Here is a 21,672-nt window from a genome sequence, read left to right on the forward strand (position 1 = left end):
CCAACAGTAGGAGCATTAACATCATAGCTAGATCTCACTGTGAAATCAAAATCTGTGCATGAAATGAATACAGTATTTAAAAAAATTCCAGCATTCCCTTGGCTGCTTTGGAGCTCCAAAATGAACTGTCAACTGTCCACAATTTTTCAGCTGGGGAAAGAAGGAATAACCAGCTTCTACTGCTTTGTGTTTGGCACAAACACATGCTGAGAGATGGGTGTAGCAAAACCAGAGGAAATTCTACACAAAACTGACCTGACGTTAATACTAGAAATTTCTTTTTGCCTTTTTTTTTTTTTTAATCCTATGAAACAAAATTTTTAACATGGAAAACACCTCCATTCAAGAAATTATATATTATAAAATATGATAGCTTCACATCAAGCAAAACAGTTCAATTTAAATATATGGCAACTGGGAACAATGACTTAACAGTGACCTGCATTATTCTTGTTATTTTAAGAGTGGAATATTTAAACCAAAACTGCCATTTGTGATGAAACCGCAACATGGGAAAATATCCACTGGGAAGAAGAAAGAGACCACTTAATTCATTTAATTTATGACTCAACTGCTGGTCTGAACCCAAACTGTTAGAGGTCAAAATCCAGTACATCATTACTTTGAATAAAAGCTAAAACAATTAGCAAGAAACATGATCATGATTCCTTACTTTAATTTTTAAAAAGTAGCAATTTAAGGCTCATTTAAATGTTTTTGTACTTGTTTCACGGTTCGTATCTTAAGGCATTTTCAATTACTATTTCACATTAGTATGTCAGTAATTATAAAAATACTGTTTACATTACACCGGAGATGCACAAATATATAAAACATCTTGCAATGGAATCCACTTAAACAAAGAATGATAAACTCCTCCCAACCAAACTAAGGAGGAGCTTTAGTGTCTCACCAGCCAAACAGAGCTTTAAACAAAAGTTATTTTGATTATAATTTGCTAGTACTCCAACACAAAAATACAACCTCTGAAAATATTTTATGATAATTTCCTTTCAATTCCCTATTTTATGGTCTTCCATAAAAAGTCATTTATGCCATATATGATTCCTTTGAGAGACAACACTATGCTGAATCCCCATGGGAATGCAAAATTATTTTATTTCAATCTTACTTCAGATTTGTTCATTCGTTGAATAAACGTTGCTAAATGTTCATTCAAACCTTATGCATTCATTGACTAATGAGTGGTCTGCAAAACTCTTAAAAATAAGCAATATATATATAAAAATTATGTCCTTAACCAGATAGCTCCTTGATTTTTATACTTCTAATTAGTTTCTGATCAAACTCAGGAAAAGCTTGCATACCACAAGATTCTGATCATGACATCTTTGCATATTCCTATATTCATTATTGGTTGATATACTTCAGCCTGCCAGCTACTGCTGAACATATCAGCTGGATCTACATCTTCTCACAAACATTGTTGTTTTCCTGTCACATGAGCCACATAAATTTCACACTTTATAACTGATGCTAGGAATCAGTAATAAAGTACTTAAAACACAAGGGACTAGCTTTCTGCTATTAATAATTAGCATATCATAGAGGTTACCACAAAAAAAACACCTCTGCAGAATCTGAAGGAAAAAAATATCCTTGAAGAGCAGCTGCATGCATATGGCAGCTCTTAGTCTGACCCCAAATGCAAGATCAAACTGAGAAAATAAACTTCAACAAATCTAAGCATTTTTGTATTTTATAATTAATAGTGAATTAAATTTGCTAATTAATCACACAGTTACAGAATGTAATTAATGAGAAATCATAATGAGTGTCCAGGATAGCAAAGATCCTCTCACTTGCAGATCCCTCAGCCTTGAAGTTCCCTAGTCTAACACTTGGCACTAGCTTTGAGCATGGCTCCTTGCGGCTCTTCTCACAAGTCTGTACCATCTCATGTTAAATGTCTACTTCAGGAACAAGCCTAGCACTGAAATTTACCATGATATGGGGTAGTCTCCTCCAAAACCAAAAAAGTTTGGCAGTTTTGGCCAAGTAGAATCCAGAATACATTTTAGGGCTCTTGGTCACAAGAAAATATCCAAACTGTTAGCAGTATGCTTGTTTGATGAAGCCAAAATCTCAGCAAAATTACTGCCAGCACAGACTTCCTATCTGCTACTAAGGGTCTAGAAAAGTTGGCTTTCTCTACGGGTCCACAGCATCTGTCACCATCTCCTAACAAGGCTTTCCCTTAATAGAACATGATCCTTTGGGGCTTAACTGTTACCTTAAACTTGTTTTGTAGCTGTAACTATATGCATTTCAGTGTTTGTGAAGAGTCTCAAAATCTCCAGGTCAGTGACATGTGACTGGTGTGATCTGCTTGAAGACACAGCCAGTGTCTTCAACAAAGCAACAGTGTGCCTCAAGCACCATACGTCAAAGCTTCATCTCTGAGGTTTTTCTGATCTGTAAAGTTTCTCTGAGAAGAATCACCTCAGGCTGGTCACAGAATCATAGAATGGCTTTGGTTGGAAGTGACCTTAAGTATCATCTAGTTCCAAGCCCCCTGCCATGGACAGGGACAACTTTCTGAACAATTTCAATGCATTAGATTATCAGATCTCCCTGAATGAAACACTGCATGTAGTGATGAACCCTATTTGAGCAGAAAACAGTAAACACAATTAAACTGCCAAAATTTTGATGAAAAAAAACCTACTAAATTTCACTACTTCATTTTCAGTTCCCACCGAGTTCACATTTCTGTGGTGTTAAGCTGACCAGGAAGGCAATTTTGCCAAGGTCCCACATTCAGAGGAATTAACCTTGTCTAAAACACTTAACTTTTCAATGATGAAACTGCATTCTTCCACAATTAACATCAAGAAATCATTTCCAACCTGATACTATTAATGGAAACCAGATGTTTAGTTTTCTTCATTGATTTCGTTAGCCATGTTCATATGTCCTGATTTCTCTGATTTCTGTAGCTTCACATAACATATATGTTGGATGCTGCACACTCATTCAAGCATGTGTTCATATACAGGCAGCAATAATCAGCAAAAACCAATGATTCAACAGGGTCATTCTGGGTTTTCTGCTCTAGCTATATTAAGAAGATCTTTGAAAGCAATTCCACTGCTGTTTGTGTAGAGAACTTCTACTCATTTCTTCTCACTTTACATATTAACCAAAACTGGATGAATGCAAACAAGAGTATTTATCATTGTACATTGTTTCCAGCTGTAAACATAATGAAAAATGGATCCCAGTGTTTGGAAACACTGATTAATTTTCTTTAGCATTATAAGCAAGCTTTGTAAATAATAATGTAATGCTCTTGAAGTACTCAAGTTTTGTTTAATATATTTAAAATAGTCACTTGGCTTATTTTACTCATTGACTTGCACTGAGGACAAATTAAAGGTGGTGTATGGAGAGTACATGGAAGAAGAATGCTTATTACTATGTTATACAACGGATTGTGCCTCACCCTTCTTTTGTCAACTAGCTAATTTTACTGCATTGTGCAGCTAAGAGGTTTCAGTACATGGCCTGTTTGTCTTCATTCTACAGGAATCCTTGTATTCAGAAAATGGATGAATGTAATGCTGCCAGGCTGCCTATAAATCTAAGAGAGCCCTTTTTGTGCATAATACATGCCCTTGCCTGAAGATGAACTACAAGTCTGAGGGTCATTTAAGACCAGCTACTCTTACCGCATACGAAAACAGTATCTTATTTCCTACGTCTCTTTAAAAAGATCTCTCAAGAGTGTAGCATTAGATTTCTGTTTTTCTCTCCTCCTTTAAAATTACCTTTGGTCATCAGCCACATTCTGACTGCTATTCAGGACAATCCTCCACAGGTCGGAGGCTATGAGTTCTTTCTGATCATTCACAAGGTTGATACTTGGTAGCTGTAGTTCACAGACTTTGCTTTCTGACAGATTGAATTCCCGGAATGCAACAAATGATTTCTGAAGCTCATCCCAATACTCCAAGCTGCAAGGAATCTGTGATAAAAGGGAGAAGGCATAATTATTTTATTCTTGATCACAAATATAATGGGATTTACTGTACACACTAAAAGTGTTTTTTAGTTTATTTAGTAAATTAAATTAAAGCTGTCATATAGAAAATCAGAATTTTAACCACTACTCAGATTCTGTGCTATCTTTACTTAGAATGTTTTTACAACATCACTGCAGTATAATGCTTCAAACTTTCTCTTGCTGGGCACAGAAATAGCTACTTGTTCCACAGTAACTTGTTCCACAACTAAACTGATCGTTACTTATATTTTGCAGCTAAAAAAGTCATCAGATGTGATCACATTATGGTATCAAGGCAAATCATTTTGAGAACCCAAACCCAATAAATACATGGTAGCTTCAGTTTAATTACATCCCTTATTTTTAAATCTGTATACAAGCCACTTGGATTATTTCTGGATGTATCATTGTACCTGGAGAGAATGTTATTAGAGATACTTCTGAAGACAGTAGAAAATTTTAATAAAAGCATGAATTTTAAAAGATTGGGTCTTAGGCCTCCTTTTTTTCTTTTTATTTTTTCTTTAATAATAGCATGAAAATGAACGAAAGTATGAATTTAAAACACATGCAAACTCAGTGAGATATGAAGATTTTAGAATTAAGATACAGAAATCCAGTTATGGCATTTGCACATGCTCAAGAAATAATAAAAATCAAGCTGACATAAAGCAAACAGTAAAAAAAAGTGCTATTACTTTTTTGTATCCCTTTGTTTCTTTGTATAGACGTACATATATAAATAACCACAAAAGAAAGTAAGAATGTGGTACAGTTGTAAGAAAATCTCAGCACAGCTAGAAGAAAGAGCTCTGTAAGTATTCTTCATTGCTACTCAGTAAGGACTATAAAGCACTTGACGGTGACAGCAGGCTAATTAATTAACAGGAATGAAGGTTAAGAAGGAAAATTCAGGGAGCTCAGTGGTTCAAGCTGGGGAGGGCAGGGGACCATAAATAATCACCAAAGAATTCTGGAGGAATTAATGTGTGGAACCACAGAGCCTGAAACATGGATTTTTACTACATGTGTCAAGTCACAATGATACCTGAAGACTGCAAAAACCAACTACAGTCACTATCATTTTTTAGTTCAGGATGGAGGAAAACCAACCAAACAAAAAAAGTGCCTGACAACTGCCTGCAAAACTCTGATGCCAGTAATGTATAAAACAGAGAGGAGCATAGCAATATCTATCAGGAGTGCTGATTTAATTTCAAAGACTACAGTCTGAGAAAAAGGAATTATTTTAACATCAAAAAGCACACATCATATACATAAAGATAGCAACACATATGTTTATAAGCTGCAGATTCAATTGGAAATGGTGAAGATACGCAAATGTCAGCTGGAAAATTGTGGGGCACTATGACAACGCCTGGAAAAAGCAAATGCCATTCTGAAACATGTCATGTGAGATACTTCCAAAAGCAAGAGGCAAATAAGAATTAACTTGTGTAAGACACCAGTGGGGCCTCCTCTGGGATATGACACGCATTTCCAATTCTTCATGTTAAAAGTGTATTAACTCACACTGGGATCTGTGCAGAATTGAGGACCAAATGAAGGACATCAAATGGAACATGATTCTTCTACCCAGAAAACTCAGGAGAGAAATAATTAATGGCAGAAAAACTCTGTAGAAATATGGATCAAAACAGAGTTGCTCTATGAATAAAGTGTAAGGCTAGAAACCCAAAAGAAACAGATAGAGAGGTTCAAGGACAGCCTTTGTGCCTGTGACAGCTGCTTTTAAAAGCTTGATCTGATAATAAGCTGAAGACAGTAATAACCACTGGAAGGAGGCTGGGCTTGATGACCCAGAAAACATCTTTCTTGGTTTCGTTAACTAAGAGAACAGTGCTAACTCTACAACAGTGCTGTGCAGCAATATGAAACATTATATTGTTGTGTTTGTAGTCATATTCTTTTTTGCTCTTTGTGTCACTATAGTTTTAGATTTCGGTACTTCTCAGTATTGAATTATTTTAATGTTTAATGCCTGTGAACAAACACTCAAGACAATACCACAGCAATATTCCTACTCTTCAATTACAGATGTATCCAAGGAATTCCCCTATGTTAACTATGAACACATAAACAGCAACTTCCATCATTTGCTGTCTTTCAGACTATATTGTGAAGTCATTCACACTCACATACTTCTTTTTTAAACCTCTACAGCCTACATTTGATTTTATTTAAAATATTGCAATACTTGGCATATTTCGTATTTGAATAATTTCTTACAAAAGGTTGCAGGCTTTCATGGCTGTACAGGTACTTCTACATACAGCAGCGTGTATTTCTGTGTATTTTTAAATCTCAGTCCTTAAAATACCTCGAGACTCTTTTGGAATCTGATTCAATATATTTGAATAGCTGGTTTGATCTTGTGCCTCCTATTGCCTATCAACACCCAAGTTATCTTCTCCTGTCAATGAGTAACACGTGTGCAACAGAAGTCCCATGAAGCTATCCTATTATTTAGGATATTTATTTCTTTTAAATTACACCTCAAACAAAACTTCCTTTGTTTTAATATGCAAGTCTCCCTAATGTGAATCTCACAAAATTGGATTAGAATGGCAAGTAGGGGACATTGAATAAGAGACTAAGCAAGGTGATGAATTCTATTCCCACTAAGATTAATGATCTGGAAGAACAAGTTAAAGAGCACAATAAAGAAATTTTGTAAGTAGCACTACAATAGGAAAAACATAAAACTATCAGTAAGGCCATTCATCTCTCTTTATATATACATGTCTAAATATATACATATATATAATGTATGTGTGTATATATATATATATATATATATACACACGCAGACCAGTAATGAGTGGTGTCCCTCACGGATCGGTGTTGGGACTGGTCTTGTTCAACATCTTTGTCGCTGACATGGACAGTGGGATTGAGTGCGCCGTCAGCAAGTTTGCCGATGACACCAAGCTGTGTGGTCCGGTTGATACCCTGGAGGGAAGGAATGCCATCCAGAGGGACCTTGACACGCTTGTGAGGTGGGCTGATGCCAACCTCATGAAGTTTAACCATGCCAAGTGCAAGGTCCTACACCTGGGTCGGAGCAATCCCAGGCACAGCTACAGGTTGGGCAGAGATTCAGAGCAGCCCTGCAGAGAAGGACTTGGGGGTGTTGGTTGATGAGAAAATGAACACGAGCCGGCTGCAGTGTGCGCTCGCAGCCCAGAAAGCCAACCGTATCCTGGGCTGCATCAAAAGAAGCGTGACCAGCAGGTCGAAGGAGGTGATCCTGACCCTCTACTCTGCTCTTGTGAGACCTCACCTGGAGTATTGTGTGCAGTTCTGGTGTCCTCAACATAAAAAGGACATGGAACTGTTGGAACAAGTCCAGAGAAGGGCCACAAGGATGATCAGGGGACTGGAGCACCTCCCATATGAAGACAGGCTGAGGAAGTTGGGGCTGTTCAGCCTGGAGAAGAGAAGGCTGCTGAAGACAGGCTGAGGAAGTTGGGGCTGTTCAGCCTGGAGAAGAGAAGGCTGCATGGAGACCTCATAGCAGCCTTCCAGTATCTGAAGGGGGCCTATAAGGATGCTGGAGAGGGACTCTTCATTAGAGACTGTAGTGACAGGACAACGGGTAACGGGTTAAAACTTAAACAGGGGAAGTTTACGTTGGATATAAGAAGGAAATTCTTTCCTGTTAGGGTGGTGAGGCACTGGAATGGGTTGCCCAGGGAGGTTGTGAATGCTCCATCCCTGGCAGTGTTCAAGACCAGGTTGGATGAGGCTTTGGGTGATATGATTTAGCATAAGGTGTCCCTGCCCACAGCAGGGGGGTTGGAACTAGATGATCTTAAGGTCCTCTCCAACCCTAACGATTCTATGATTCTATGATATTTTTTCCTTAAGAAAAGTAGGTACTTCAATATTCCTACCACTTAGGAACTTCAGGGTAACCTCTAAGCGAATTATGAAGAATTTGGAAAGGCACAGGAATGACTGCTGGACTTAGTAGTATGAGTAGCCAGAAAGACCGTATCACCTAACAGTTAAAGCAGGCTGCTAAGCACGTTGAACAGATTATTCCTCTTTATTTTTGCTCACTGATTTTGTCCTGTGTTGTAATATGTCAAGAAATCTACCAGAGCAAGAGACAGCATGTTTCAAGATGCCGTCTGCACATCATTAGAAGTAAAAGGTCAAAGACACGCTTTATGTGATTGCCTATACAAAATACAGCTCATGCTTTGGGACTGTCTAAACTGTAAGCTTTCTAGTTTTAAGCTTGCAAAAGACTTAGTTGACTTAGAGTCTTTGATTCTTACATATCTAGCTTTATTTGTTCTATGGGGTTTATTACTAATGCCTGATCTGGATAAGTTTAAGGAAAGATGGTAGCTCTGGGCATTATTAGCTGCCAAAAATAATAGTTGTGAAAGCCTGGAAATGGGCTATAATGCCAGAACTGAGTCATAGGCAGTGGGAATAAGTGAATTAACTGCAACAAAAAATTCCCCACATGTAGAATTAAATATGGTGCTTTTACCTTTAAATATTTTAATAAAACCTAAGCTATAATTCAGACAATTGTTATCTGTTAGAAAATGTGAGCGCTAGCACTGCCCCTATAAAACCGAACACTAACAAAGCATAGCTAACCACAAACTTCTCTGCCAAAAACCAAGCATGTTTCTTCAACAGACACTTCTCCATAGCTTTTTATTTTCTTTCCTAGATCTCCAAGAAAGTTTTAATCGCAAGGATTTTATTCACCTGTAAAATGCAAACAGAACCATCACTGTACAGTCCCTGTCACTCACATGCGCATAAAACTGTGATTTAACTCAGATTTAACCAAGAATCTCCTAGTTTAATTTTGCAAGAAAACCATATACTATGACACAAACATTTGTTTAGAAGGATGATTACAGCAACAGAGAGCATAACAGCAGTTAAATGTTTTTTTTTCAGTAGCATTAACGACACAGAGCAGAAGCAGAAATCAAAAGCTACATGAAAACAGCCTGAACACTAAGTACTTATAACAAAATCTGTTAATAAAATAAATACATTTAAAGCAAAGCAGAGGTTTCAAAAATTCCTCCTTTTTCTCTTTACTGATGTTAGCTATAGACATGGGGGATCTGATAATTGCTTGCCACTGTTCTGATGAAGAATGGAAATGGTATTAACAAATTCTGATAGGAAGGAAAGCAGTTTCCTCCAAGTGACAGTTTCAGTCCTGCCCCCGCGAGTACAGGACACAAAGAACGACTCAGCTGAAATAGCTGCCTTGGAGCAGAAATCTTTTGAATTAGGAGTGTGTGGATTCCTGTTCCTTATGGATTTCTCTTTTTGTCCTATTTTATGGGAAAAAAAATCATATATACTACATTAACATAGACATTACAAGAATCACGTTTGTGAACCCACATCAACTCTCTACAAATAGAAGCAATTTCAACATTAGCAGAGCTGAAACCTTTATCATATCCATTTCACAAAAAAAAGAAAAACCCCAAACCAAAAAGAAACTCAAAAACGCTCTTAAAAACCTGTATCCCTCAAGAGATTTCCCACTTTTGTCAGCTTAGTAGCAAGTCATTGTTAATAACCAACTGAAGTATGACCATTAATGAACTGCAATGTGATAGATCATGTTTTTTTTAATTCTTCATATAATGTTTACATATTACCTATACCAGAATCAATGAAGTCCTTTTTGGAAACCAGATGTCAAGAAATGCTATAGAATCTGTTAATGCTATGTTACATATCAATATCTTTATGCATGTGTTGTACACGCTATTGACCACATGGATACTCCTTGTTCCCTCATAAAGCTATGTGTAATAATAAAACACAATGGGAGACAAATGCCTGTTGATCCATATGTGCTTTTTAAAGGCTTTCATAATCACAACATGCTTCTAGATTTTCCCATGTCCTGATGTTATCCTCCCAGCTTTAGAATACTTTGCTAATTTGGATTTTAAAAGCTTTGGGTACACACCACTTACCAGTAGGTATGCTTCTATAGCTAAGCTCTCTAGCTGAACTGAGGGCCAATACTAGTGCACTTCCACAAGGTGTTATGTTACTGTAAATGATCAATACCTATTATTCACTATACATATTGTCATAAAGCCAACAGATCTCAGATAGAGACATCACTGCCATTTGCGACATAAATACTTAAAATATCTCAATTTCTCAGCTAATCCCATCTTTTTCACAGACATCTTTTTCACCTCTAGGAAAAAGTTACAGCCATCTGCCTACTGCTTTGAGGTTGCTGAATGACAGCTATATAAAAGTATTATTGCTTTGTTACTTAAATACCAGAACATGTAATTTTTAAATCAGTATGAAAATGGACTTTTAACTATACATGTGTAGATCTCTTAGGCTGCAAAATACACCTTGTCCAACTGAGAAAGAAAGATATTAACAGCTGGGTTGCAGAATGTGCTTAATGTTGTTTTCAGTGATGCTTCCTTTAGATTCACGTTTTTCCTATAAAATAAGCTTTCACAGAATACATGTTCATTTCTTGAATCTCAGTCCCTCAGATCGTGGGCGCTTCCTCTTGGAAATGAAGTTATTTTTGTTCCAGAAACAACTACTGTACAAGAAAATGTACACAGAAGACAGGAAGCGTGTGTGTGTTTTATCTCCTCCAAGCAGGGCCACCTAAGTGAATGAGAGGCAGAATACAGTACAAACTAGCACTTTGTGTAAGACATCAACCCATGCTGAGATTTTAACTCCAGCTTCCTGAGCATGAGTAAACTGATTACTCTGTCATAAAGCTATTCTGTTATTAGGATATTTTACTGTTTTAGAGCCAACTGCCTTAAAAATACAATTCTCCCCTTAGGTGAACAGTAGTAGCAGGAAATAAAAAGCTTTATCCAGATTTTCATTAGGGAAACAATTCTGGCAATAACTACCAAGAACTTTACTTTTAAATTTGATTTGGAAGTATTATTTATATAAAACAGCAAAATAAATATACTTTCCTGTGGAAAAATACATTACAGAGAAATGAAAAAGAAAATCAATATTAAGTGGAATAAAACCTCTTTAATATGCCTGTTCACAGAACACACACAGTCCAATATGACCAGTGGAACAACATTTTGAACAATTGTACGATACTTCAACATCCACGCTGCTGTTTATCTTAGGTGACTGACATTGTGAAATCATGCTGCAAACCAAACTGCCCGTTGGATAACATTTTTTTAGCCTTCCTCAGGACTAAGATTGTATCATATCAGTGTGGAAAACAGCCTCCCCTGGCACAGCTACAGACCACCAATTTTCCCTTTTCATGAAGATCCAAATAACAACAAAAAAAAAAATCTAGTGGTTTACAGTGAGGTAAAAATTCAGCTGAGTATTAGTAGTATTAAGATTAGCAGTAGTAGTAGCATTAAAAACATTCTCGTTGTACAAGGAATTTGCTGTCCTCCCGGCTTGATCCCCTTTGTGTTTTTATTATGGTTTTCTGTACTTTGACACCATTTTGACTTGTTACATACTCGTATATTTTGGGCAGTTAAAGTTATTCCACGGTTCACTCTCAATTTTCAACACTCGGGAATAATCAGACACCACAACTCTAAAAGTTTTTCAAAATTATCTAATATAATTTCTTCACTGAATTTGTTTGACTTCTATTTAAAATCTATTAAGAAATTTCTCCTAAAGCTAGAACATTTAAATTATAAATATCCACTTTAAGATCAAATATGCAATATCTGCTTAATTTTTTCCCTATTCATACTGAGGTCTTTAGCTGAATAATGAAAATAACTACTATTTTGCTTCCTGAGTAATAACATATACCTTAGTTCTTTCAACTCTATTTAACAAATTTATTTATGGTCCTATTAGCATATTTATTTCATTTAATTTAAACTTACATCTATACTGCAATTTATAAAATAAATATTAAATACTTATGATAAATGTGTGTAATAGATGTGAAAGAAAACTCCTGTCTTCTGAGAGAAACTGTTCTTTAAAAATATATAACTGCCTTTTAGCTGACTTTGGAAAAAAACTTCTATACATCTTCAACTAATAGAAGCTATAAAAAACCCTTTGTAATATTGGAACCAGTTGAGAAACCACAAGTATTCAAATGCAGGAAATCATGATTTTATAACATTTTAATGTGATCTACTCTTGGGAAACAAAGTTAACCAAGCCCTATTTCTGTACAGGAAATATTCCACTGTACAGTTGTAATACATTGTGGTGAGGGGTACAGCTGCAAGTTTTTCACCTGTAATGCCCCACTGGTATTGTGGCTTACTGAATTGCATCAAGATTGCCTTCCTGTCCGGAAAGCCCTCTAAGTACAAACAAGACTCTAAGCCCAGTTTTTATTTTCCCTTGGTATCAGAATATGGTAATTTAAGAGCCCTGAGAAATGCTTTTTAACCTTTTAGAAGAAATATGTAGCATTCTTTTATTAGGAATGATGTTCTTTGCCTTTTTAAAACAACATGTGACCAACTTATCAATTTATCAGGCTAGCAGGTTCAGAGCAAATGCAGGTGTGTATAGTAATGTAATCTGTCACAATACTGGCTTTTTTCATTACTCTAAACACACTAAAAGCTTTTGTTAAGAAAGCACAGAATAGCGCTGTGCTATAATTGAGACTTCTGCAGGACATTTTAAACAGGAAAATGATACACAAGCCCGTATTTTTTACTAACTGTCATTCATCTCTCAAGATGAACTGAGTTTATGTGAAGATCACTTTTCTAATAGCAAAAGCAACAGTATTTAATTTAATTTATTAGTGTCAACCTATTGTTGCAAGTATTGAGAAAGAAAAGCATACAGAGAAGAGATCTTTCTTACATTAGGGACTTACCTCCTCCTTGCAATACTCCTTATTCTCTTTTTCTGATAAAGGAACAATCTGACAACAGTTTTCTAAAGGCTTTTCATTTTCTAAGCTTCAGTATTTATTAATAATGTAAGCACTATGCTGTTGATATGTAGTCACCTCTGGGATTGAGGGTAGCAGTCTATTAATACATAAAGTATGGCACAATTTTCAGATACAGGCTATTTTGACCACATATTCTCACCACAGTAAAGCCTGATTCCTACAAGAAATGTCACAAGATCAGTGTACAGCAGGAAGGACTTGGGTTTGCAAAGTTTTATAAATCAGAGTTACAAAATCTGAAAAACTACAGAACACGAGGAGAGTGTAAATCTGTCATTAAGATAATCTGATGGTTTCGTCAGTCCTCTGGCACCCGGTAGAATTTTCACTGGCTCAGTAACCCCAAAGGGTAAATTTCAGTGTGATGCAAAGGCAAATTATGCACAACTTCCATTAACATTCCCAACAAGTTACGCTTAACTCCCTGCAGACTGCACAGAAACTATAGGCCAATGATACAGTCTCATCCTGATGCAGTGAACACTAAGATCACACAGCAAAATAATTAAGATTATACACACAAAATACAGTAACAAAATAGTAAAGTCTGAGATAATCCTACTCTCAGGCAAGGAAGTTCACAAATAATGTTTAAAGCTGGAATTTCTAAAGAGAACAGGCTCTGTTTCACCATCTGCTTAAGACTCACTGTATAATACTGCAACTCTTTTAGCCCCTACTTCCTTCCTTGCAAGAAAATGAAGACAATGCTTATCATTAATAGTCAGAGTTTTAACTTTGGGAAACCTGCAGAACTCTGCACAGCATCACAAAACTTGCTAGCATCAGGCTACAAGCCCTCTTATACAGACCAGTTGTTTATAGGATGACCTGCATACATTTTGGATGGATGTAAACACTTTCTACTGACAGGAAAGCAGTTTCCTACATTATAATTACAGGCATTTGTTACAGTTCCAGTTTATCATCAGATACGCTCACTAATTACACTGTACTGTTTCAAGCTTTTTGCAACTCTTCACACAATAGAGTGCTCATAGAAACTCCGTATGCAGTCTATGTATAGGAGGAGTAGGAGTAGTACAATCATTTTGAGTAACATCAGAAAGTAGAATTAACAAGAAACTGAAGTTTTAAAAAGCAGAATCCTAGTCAAAACACCAAATTTGCCTTCTGAGTAATCCACAACAGCTAGACAAATTATTTCACCATCCATCTAAAAAACTGATTATTTGAAGACATGTGCTGAACTGCGTAGCAGCAGAGCTAAAAATTTGCAAACTGAAAGGTTTATTGATAAGCACAGTTGAACTTTACGGCTTATTATCTAATAATACTATGAACTTAAATCACTAACGTGTCACACACAAATCATCTGGATTTCCAAAATAGTTCTTGCTTTGGGAATGTAAAGAAATAAATCAAACATGAATAAAATCTGTGGTTTCCCCAAAAGTTCTTTTCCCAGACTCTCAAATGCCCAGCTGAACACTGCAGCCCCAATAGGGAATGAAAAGTAAAAAGGAAGCAGAGCCAGCCAAAAATGAGATATTCTCGGTTAAAAGGAAAAATGAATGTCTTTGACATTGATCGTAATTCTTTTCCTGTTGACTGTCATGTCAAATGCTTCCTGGAATAATGACTTACAGTAGGTCTAATGTCAGTCATTCTTAAGCTCATGCTTCCTTAAGCCACTGTTTAAACAGCCACAAGGTGTAAGAAAATGACTGTTTATTGGCTGACAGCGTTGAAAAAATGAGATTCCAGACTTCAGAGCTTGTCAATGCTTTATTTAAATAACCTAAGCACGTAAGGCAATGCAACAGACAATTCTTTGAATCCACATCTTTTGAAGTTGGAAATATTTTATGTTCTCTTACAAGGGATTTCACCATCTCAGCAAATGCTCTGAGTGAATTTTACCAGAGTAGTTTTATTTACCTAGTCTTTCCTCATTAAATCTCAGTTAAGCCCTGGCAACCTCAGAACTACACTCACTGCCCTGATTTCCTCCAGCAGACCTTGAAATTTGGTTAATTTAATCACCACTTTTCTAAACCAGAAGTGCTCTGTTTATTAGGACACTATATAAAGAAGAAAGACCTCAGCACATATTCATCTTTTCATTAGCTGTTATAATGCTGACTATGCTTGCATGCAATAGGAATTCTAGCAGGTACACAAGGGAAACATCCTCAAATACAAACACTTGTCAGGGCTATAGTTCAGTAGATAGTTTATTTTAACTTCATATGGAGAAATGAACAAATGTCACAGATTATCTTCCTTTTGTCTTGTAAGCTTTAAGAGCTTGCATCTTTCACTGGATGACAATCCAGAAGAAAGAATTTTAAGTCTCTATTGGTGATGCAGCTTATATAAATCAGAGAGCTCAGAATTTGGAGCATTACACATTATGTGATCACTTTGATTAGACAAATCTGCTTTTCTCCACCTTTTAAATCCATAACCACTTGTGTAAATGCTCTTGTAACAATACATATCTGCTTTTTTTTTTGAGATATGGAGCAGTGTCAGCAATATCCTTTATTGGAAAGATACCTCTACAGTGGATGGCAAACACTAAGCATCTCTGTAAAAAGTTCACGAGCCAAAAATAGGCCTTCAGCTGCACAGAAAATCATTTGCATGTCCTGTTCATCTGCCTGAACAGAAAAGAAGAACAATTCCCTGACATTACAGAAATTATTTTCCTATTTTGCTGAGGTCTCTCTCCTGCCAACCCAAACTTGTCGACCTCATTCTTGGTAAAGATAAATGATATAAATACGTGGCCCAGATGAAATGAGAAAAGTAAACCAACATAGGCTAACCAGAGATGAAGGCAAATGTAAATCTGAGGTTCTCAGAATGCAGGAAGACACAGGAAGAAACTAAGTGCATAATGCAAGTACAGTTTTAAGCTCCATGGCAAAGATACCCAACAGCACTTTCTTTGAGCTTAAACACCTAAATATAGTTAACTCGATACTGTATCTGTACAATTTTAAAGTCATCATATGCCATAAAAATCATATTTTCCTTGAAGGCTATTACCAGGCTTCAAAGTCCTCAGGGGAAGACATTTTATGCACAGATTCACAAGAATGAGAATCATCACTACCAACAGATTCCAACTTTTAACTGCTATGGAACAAGGACATCACAGAGCAAATAACAGACCTTTTGCACAATTTTTGCTATAGACACTATCTGCATAAGAGAGTGCCCTAAAAGTAACACTAACTTTTGGAGCAAGAACAGTAGGCTTTGTCTCCCTGGTTTTGTGTGCATAATTTCTGTAAGTACATAATAAAATAGGCTTTTAAACTTGCTTATCCACATATCTTCAACCCAAGACTTTCTCTTAGCAGTAATTTACTTGAATCAAGTAAAAGTTTCACCTGCTGTAACTGAGAAAGTCTCAGAGAGCATCCCTTTTGATGCACCAATATAAATCTTCAATATTTTAAATTAATGGCATTGATATTTCATCTTGCTTATTACCTTTTGAATTAATTTTTTGAATTTTTTTCCAGGTTTGGACTTTCCTCTGCTCCTATGGTGTGAATATGATTCTCACATCAACACTGTTCCACCCTTTGCCCTTGCTGATTTGGGCAGTAATGGATTACCCTGCTTTACATTGATATTAGATGAAGTCAGCACTGGAATTAACTTCACTCTTAAGAAAGGTGCGCTGTCTTAAGTAAAGTTATCAGTGGAACACACTTTTTCTTCTTGATGTATTTTAAAAATAATCTTAGCAGCAGTCAAGATCAAAAGGGCATGCCTTTACTAAGATTTGAGTTCCTGTTTGAAGGTCTTTCTTTTCGGTAGATGCCCCTTATGCAAGGGGTACACCAGAGGTGGCTTACAGCAGTATTAATCACATAACTTGGACAAAATGCAGCCTATTTACTTTTTCTTCTGGTAAGAACATGAAACTACTGCTCGTGTGTATACTCCACCTCACATTGATCTTTACGAAGATATTTAGCTCTATTTAGAGCTTTCTAAACACCAACCAAAAAAATCTCACAACTTGGAACACAGGCAATCATTAGTAGAAATAAAAAAGAAAACTGGTAGAACAGACAAGAGTTGATAGTTTTGATCAAGGAACTAGAAAGATAGTCAGTTTAGAAGACTAAGGAATATTCTACATCAATACCACATCTCTTTCTAGAGAACGCAGTATTAACTTCTGTTCCCAGTTAGCTACACAAGGTTGCACCCACAAGCACAGTGTCAAATTGTTTTTTGCTTTACTTAATTGATTTTGTGTTCTGAAAATAATGCCCGTGTATATCCTTCATTACTAAGAACTTGCAAATATTACCACATAAACTTTGAGAAGGCATATTCAGAACAGATCTTGGCAGTGATGTAGGAAGAGGTACCACGGAAGTCTAAAGGTGTTTTCAAGAAGGATAAATCACGGAGAGCCAAAGAACATTTGTAGCATTTGCAGCATTTGCAAACGGGACAATAAGGGAAGAAAAATTAAATAGAATGGGGTTGCAATGTCTGGTAATCAGGGAGAACAAGTTCAGATACTCAATCTCCCAAAAGAAACACAATCCTTATGTAGTTTCTTACAAGTGCATTTAGAATTCTCTCTCACTTCCTTTAAACAAATAGATCAAACTTCTATTTCAAATCAGTAAAGAAAACGCAACATGCTGTGCCATGGCAGAAGCATCAGTTGCTTTTTTCCCTTCACAAATAAAAGCAACAATGTTGGGATTGTAAAATAGCATTACCAACTCAATCAGTGAAACATCTTTGCAACAACACAAGTAAAAGGACAAGAATAAGCTCTTGGGACAATCTAGAGATAGCAGCAAGGTAAGGTTAAGAGAAATATATCTTACATCAACTCCTATAATCTGAAGCTGTTCACTTATACAGCAGATGACAAGCAACTTCAATATCTAGAGAAATTCTTTTTATGGTGATGCTTTTGCAATTTTCAGGAATTTAATAGCTATCAAAGCAAAGCAATTTCTAAAACCTACCCATGAATAAAACTATATGGCTAAAGTTTAACAAAGATAGCTTGATGAAATGTCACAGCAACTTACTCAAAAAAAAAAAGAACATGTAACTGGCAAACTTCTAAATCAAGACAAACTATGAAGTGCACCTTTGCCTGTGTTTATGCAAATTAAAAGACTGAGGGAAACTGGTAACACAGCTGGTGACATTATGGGTCCTCTTAGCATTTGAACATATACACAATCCAGGGAAAGTTTTAAAATGTATTTTTAATGTACTACGTTATCATTGTATTTAAATTCGGAACCTTTTTTCAAAACAGTTGAAGTCTCCGGCTTGCAGATGTTCATCTAATGGTTCATGTCACAAAGTGAATAAAAGTGTTGTTTTGTCTTTTTTATATTTTGTGAATTTTCCATATGCGCTAAAGAAACAGACATATATCCATATGGGGAAAAAAGTGGAGCTGACAAAAGACTTCCTGAATAAAACAGAATCTAAAGACTGTGATATTTCGTAAATGCAGTTTACCCAAAGAATTTGAAAATCAACTCCATATTACTTATTCCATCCATCTATGTTAGACTACTAGAAGAATGCATACTGTCCACATTTAAAATGTCTGTTTATAAACACTGTGCAGAGCTGCTCTGTGTAGGTGCATGGCCATTTCTGGAAAATATGATAAATCACCACCTAGAACCAGGCAACAGTTATTGCCATAATTAATGGCCCACTACCAAAATATGGATCGTCTTGCAGGCATTTCTGCACTCTGTGTGCCCCAAATCACAGTTTTTAAATAGATGTCCTCTAATTTGGCTGACATCCTTCATCTCTTCCTTGTAACTAAAAAGTCCAAGGTAGTAATATAAGACTACGAATTAATCAGTCATAAAATTGACAGACCTTAAGAAGAAAGTGTGCCGCAGTAAAAAGCATTATGGAGAGAAGGTATACAGGAACGCCTGACCACAAATCTAAAACAAGACTAAAGGAAATAGTTCTCTATGGTCACTGTATAAGATTAAATGCAAATCTGAACAATTACATGAAGACCAGTAGAAGCTGACAGAACCTGAACACTGATAGCTGAGTGCTTTCCAGTTTCTGTCTTACTGTCCAAGGCAATCACAGGTGAAATGAAAGATGACTACGACCACCTTCTCTTCTCTAGACCATGGCATGGAAGTACAAAGCAGCAGGACGGGTGTGACAGTAGAAATCCAGCTGTGGATGCCCACTTTAAGGACCGATGTTACCCCTATACAGGGTCATACTATTACACAAGCACGTACATTATGCACATGATGTCTGTTATCTATAACGGAAGCGTAATGTAATTATACCAAAAATTTGGTGTGCTGTGCTCTGAAAACACCATACTGAAAGAAGGTAAACTGATGGCTTTCATAGCGACCTAATAGGGTCATCAAGACAGCATACCATAACACAATTTTGATCTTTGATTCAAACCTCATGCCAAGTGGTGCTGATTTTTTTCCACTTAATTTTAATTTTCATATAACTAAAAGGAGCTGACATTTGACTGTCTAGAGGGCAAAGAAATTGGCAGGACACTTACATGATCTCACTAACTGTATGTGCACGGTAATAACATTATACCATTTATCTGAGGAAGATTATCCTACTTATCCATAACTCAAAGCATATTGGTGCATAATTCAATTTTAAAAGCAATTTTTAATGTTATAGCAAAAATGAAATATAATTCAAGATTTCTGAACAAATAGGAAGAACTGGGAGATGCTTATTTCCCTTGACTCACAACACTATTCAGACTAACCGGCAGACTGAAATAAAAATAAAGTGATAGACCAAATTTGTAATACAAAAAAAGAATCTGAGATTAACAAAATTAAAATTGAGCTAAAATCAAAATAGCTATGCAAAGAGTAAGAGAATTTATAAAGATGAATTACACTAAACAGGAGAGAATGTAGCTTTGGAAAGTGAAAGCAAAAATTCTCAGAGTTAAAGATAACTGCAATTTTGAGTTATGGTCTATTTTCTGGGCATAGAGTCACACAGCTGCAGCACTCAGCCCTTCTCTGAAGGCCAGTTCCATGATCTCACACAGTCAAACTGAAGCCCACTTCAACCCTCTCAAAGCAGAATGAGAGAAAACAGATTGTTTCTTTCTACGCCACAGATCTTACTAGAAGAAGGACAGCCACCTGTCACCGTGGAGACATGAGAGGAGGGCTGGATTGGAGATTTAAGTTCAATGATTTCACTGAGTCCTGGCGATTTCAGACCAGGTCATTCCTCAAATTTTTCAGTTTCAAATCAAATGAAGTCTCTAAAGACTGATGGATGAAACCACAGGAAGCCAGAATAAAAACTCTATATGCTTGCAAACCAGAAGTTGTAAATTTGGCTATAGCTTATGCCACGGAAGAACGTTACAGGTAAGTGATTAAAATGTTTGCACAAGTAGTTTGAAAACCAAAGATGTGCTCAAGCTGTGGAATTTACCTCCTAGTGATTTTACAGAGCTCCCCAGATTTGTTTTGTGCTCATTGTTAACAAACCCAAGTTTGAAAATTTTCACTTTACAGCAGTAATGTTTTCTTTTGTTAATAAAAGAAGAAAACTGTCATTACTCACCTGAAGAACATCTCCAAGGTCAGCAATGCTAATATCTGGGTCTTCAGTGGTATTAAAAGGAACAGGGTTAATTCTTACAAGAGTGAGCACTCTGGGTTCTGGATACCTCCACAGCATCATCCCTGGACTATCCTCAGTTTCACTGTAAAACACAACTTCGTAGGCACCAGGCAGTTTTTGTGCTTCTGTAAAATGAAAGAAAGCTATAATCTGTTATATAATTTCTAGATAGAAGCATGCTGGTTTATGAGACCAAAGTAGTTAAAAATAAACCCCTCAGGATCAAAAGGAGAGAAAATAAAAAAGCAATTTCCCTGACTTTTAAAAGATTACGGCTTAATGGAAAGAAATCAAAAAAGTATTTTTCTTTTTAATTCTAGCAGATGTCTTTTCAACTGCTCTTCCAAAAGCCATAAAGTTATTTGCTGTAAGAGGCAAATAATCTTTAGTAGATTACTACTGTATTTATTTTAAAATAAAAAAAGAAAGAAAAAAAAAACACGAGAGCAATAATTTCCTTCTTACCTGCATCTTGTATATACTGGAACAGGCCAGTTCTCAGATCATCCAAGGTATGCTCAGTTTTTGAGGCCTGATTCCTTTCCATAGAAAAACACGTGGGGTGTGTATGCTTAGGTATCAATTTTTCTACACTGCCCTTTTTATTGAGGTACTGCCACAGAAGGTCCTGGAGAAGAACTAAACAGTTCAAATGCTCCTGACCCCAGAAAACCTAAAAAAAAAAAAAAAAAAAAAAAAAAATGGAGAAGAATAGAAAAGAAAAAGATAAAACAATTACATACAAATATTTAGTCATTTTTGACAGAAAAAACCCTCCCCAAACCAATATAAACTTTATCTATCTTTCATACTGTTCTCCCTATACCTCAATTGCTTGCAAGTATCCTTAGTATGAAGATAAAGAACAGGAACAACAAAAAATCTCTACAGAGCCATTTGGCAAATTTGTTCTTTTCATCGGTCAAAGGAAAGTATTAATTATTACCACTTACAACTGATACTGTTGCTGCCTGGAAGAGCACAGACCTTAGAAGTCATATGCAAGAACTTACAGCTGAGTGCAGTACATAAT

At 36.2% G+C, this 21,672-nt stretch overlaps 1 protein-coding gene across 6 annotated transcripts in view; it reads right to left on the reverse strand.

Moving 5' to 3' along the window:
* The window catches only part of VPS13B (vacuolar protein sorting 13 homolog B), a 439,608-nt gene that overhangs the window by 59,243 nt on the left and 358,693 nt on the right, over window positions 1–21,672 (reverse strand). For all 6 annotated transcript variants that reach the window (XM_061448008.1, XM_061448010.1, XM_061448006.1 and 3 more), the window contains 3 exons: window positions 21,105–21,312; window positions 20,580–20,764; window positions 3,792–3,988 (listed from right to left, as the gene is read on the reverse strand). In XM_061448008.1, the coding sequence (XP_061303992.1) occupies window positions 3,792–3,988; window positions 20,580–20,764; window positions 21,105–21,312 (590 nt within the window). The remainder of the gene's footprint in view (window positions 1–3,791; window positions 3,989–20,579; window positions 20,765–21,104; window positions 21,313–21,672) is intronic.

This window comes from Pezoporus flaviventris, unplaced genomic scaffold (genome assembly GCF_033815535.1).
Source record: "Pezoporus flaviventris isolate CSIRO_AGI_PZ_B2104156 unplaced genomic scaffold, CSIRO_AGI_Pfla_v1 ptg000007l, whole genome shotgun sequence".
Lineage (NCBI taxonomy): Eukaryota > Metazoa > Chordata > Aves > Psittaciformes > Psittacidae > Pezoporus > Pezoporus flaviventris.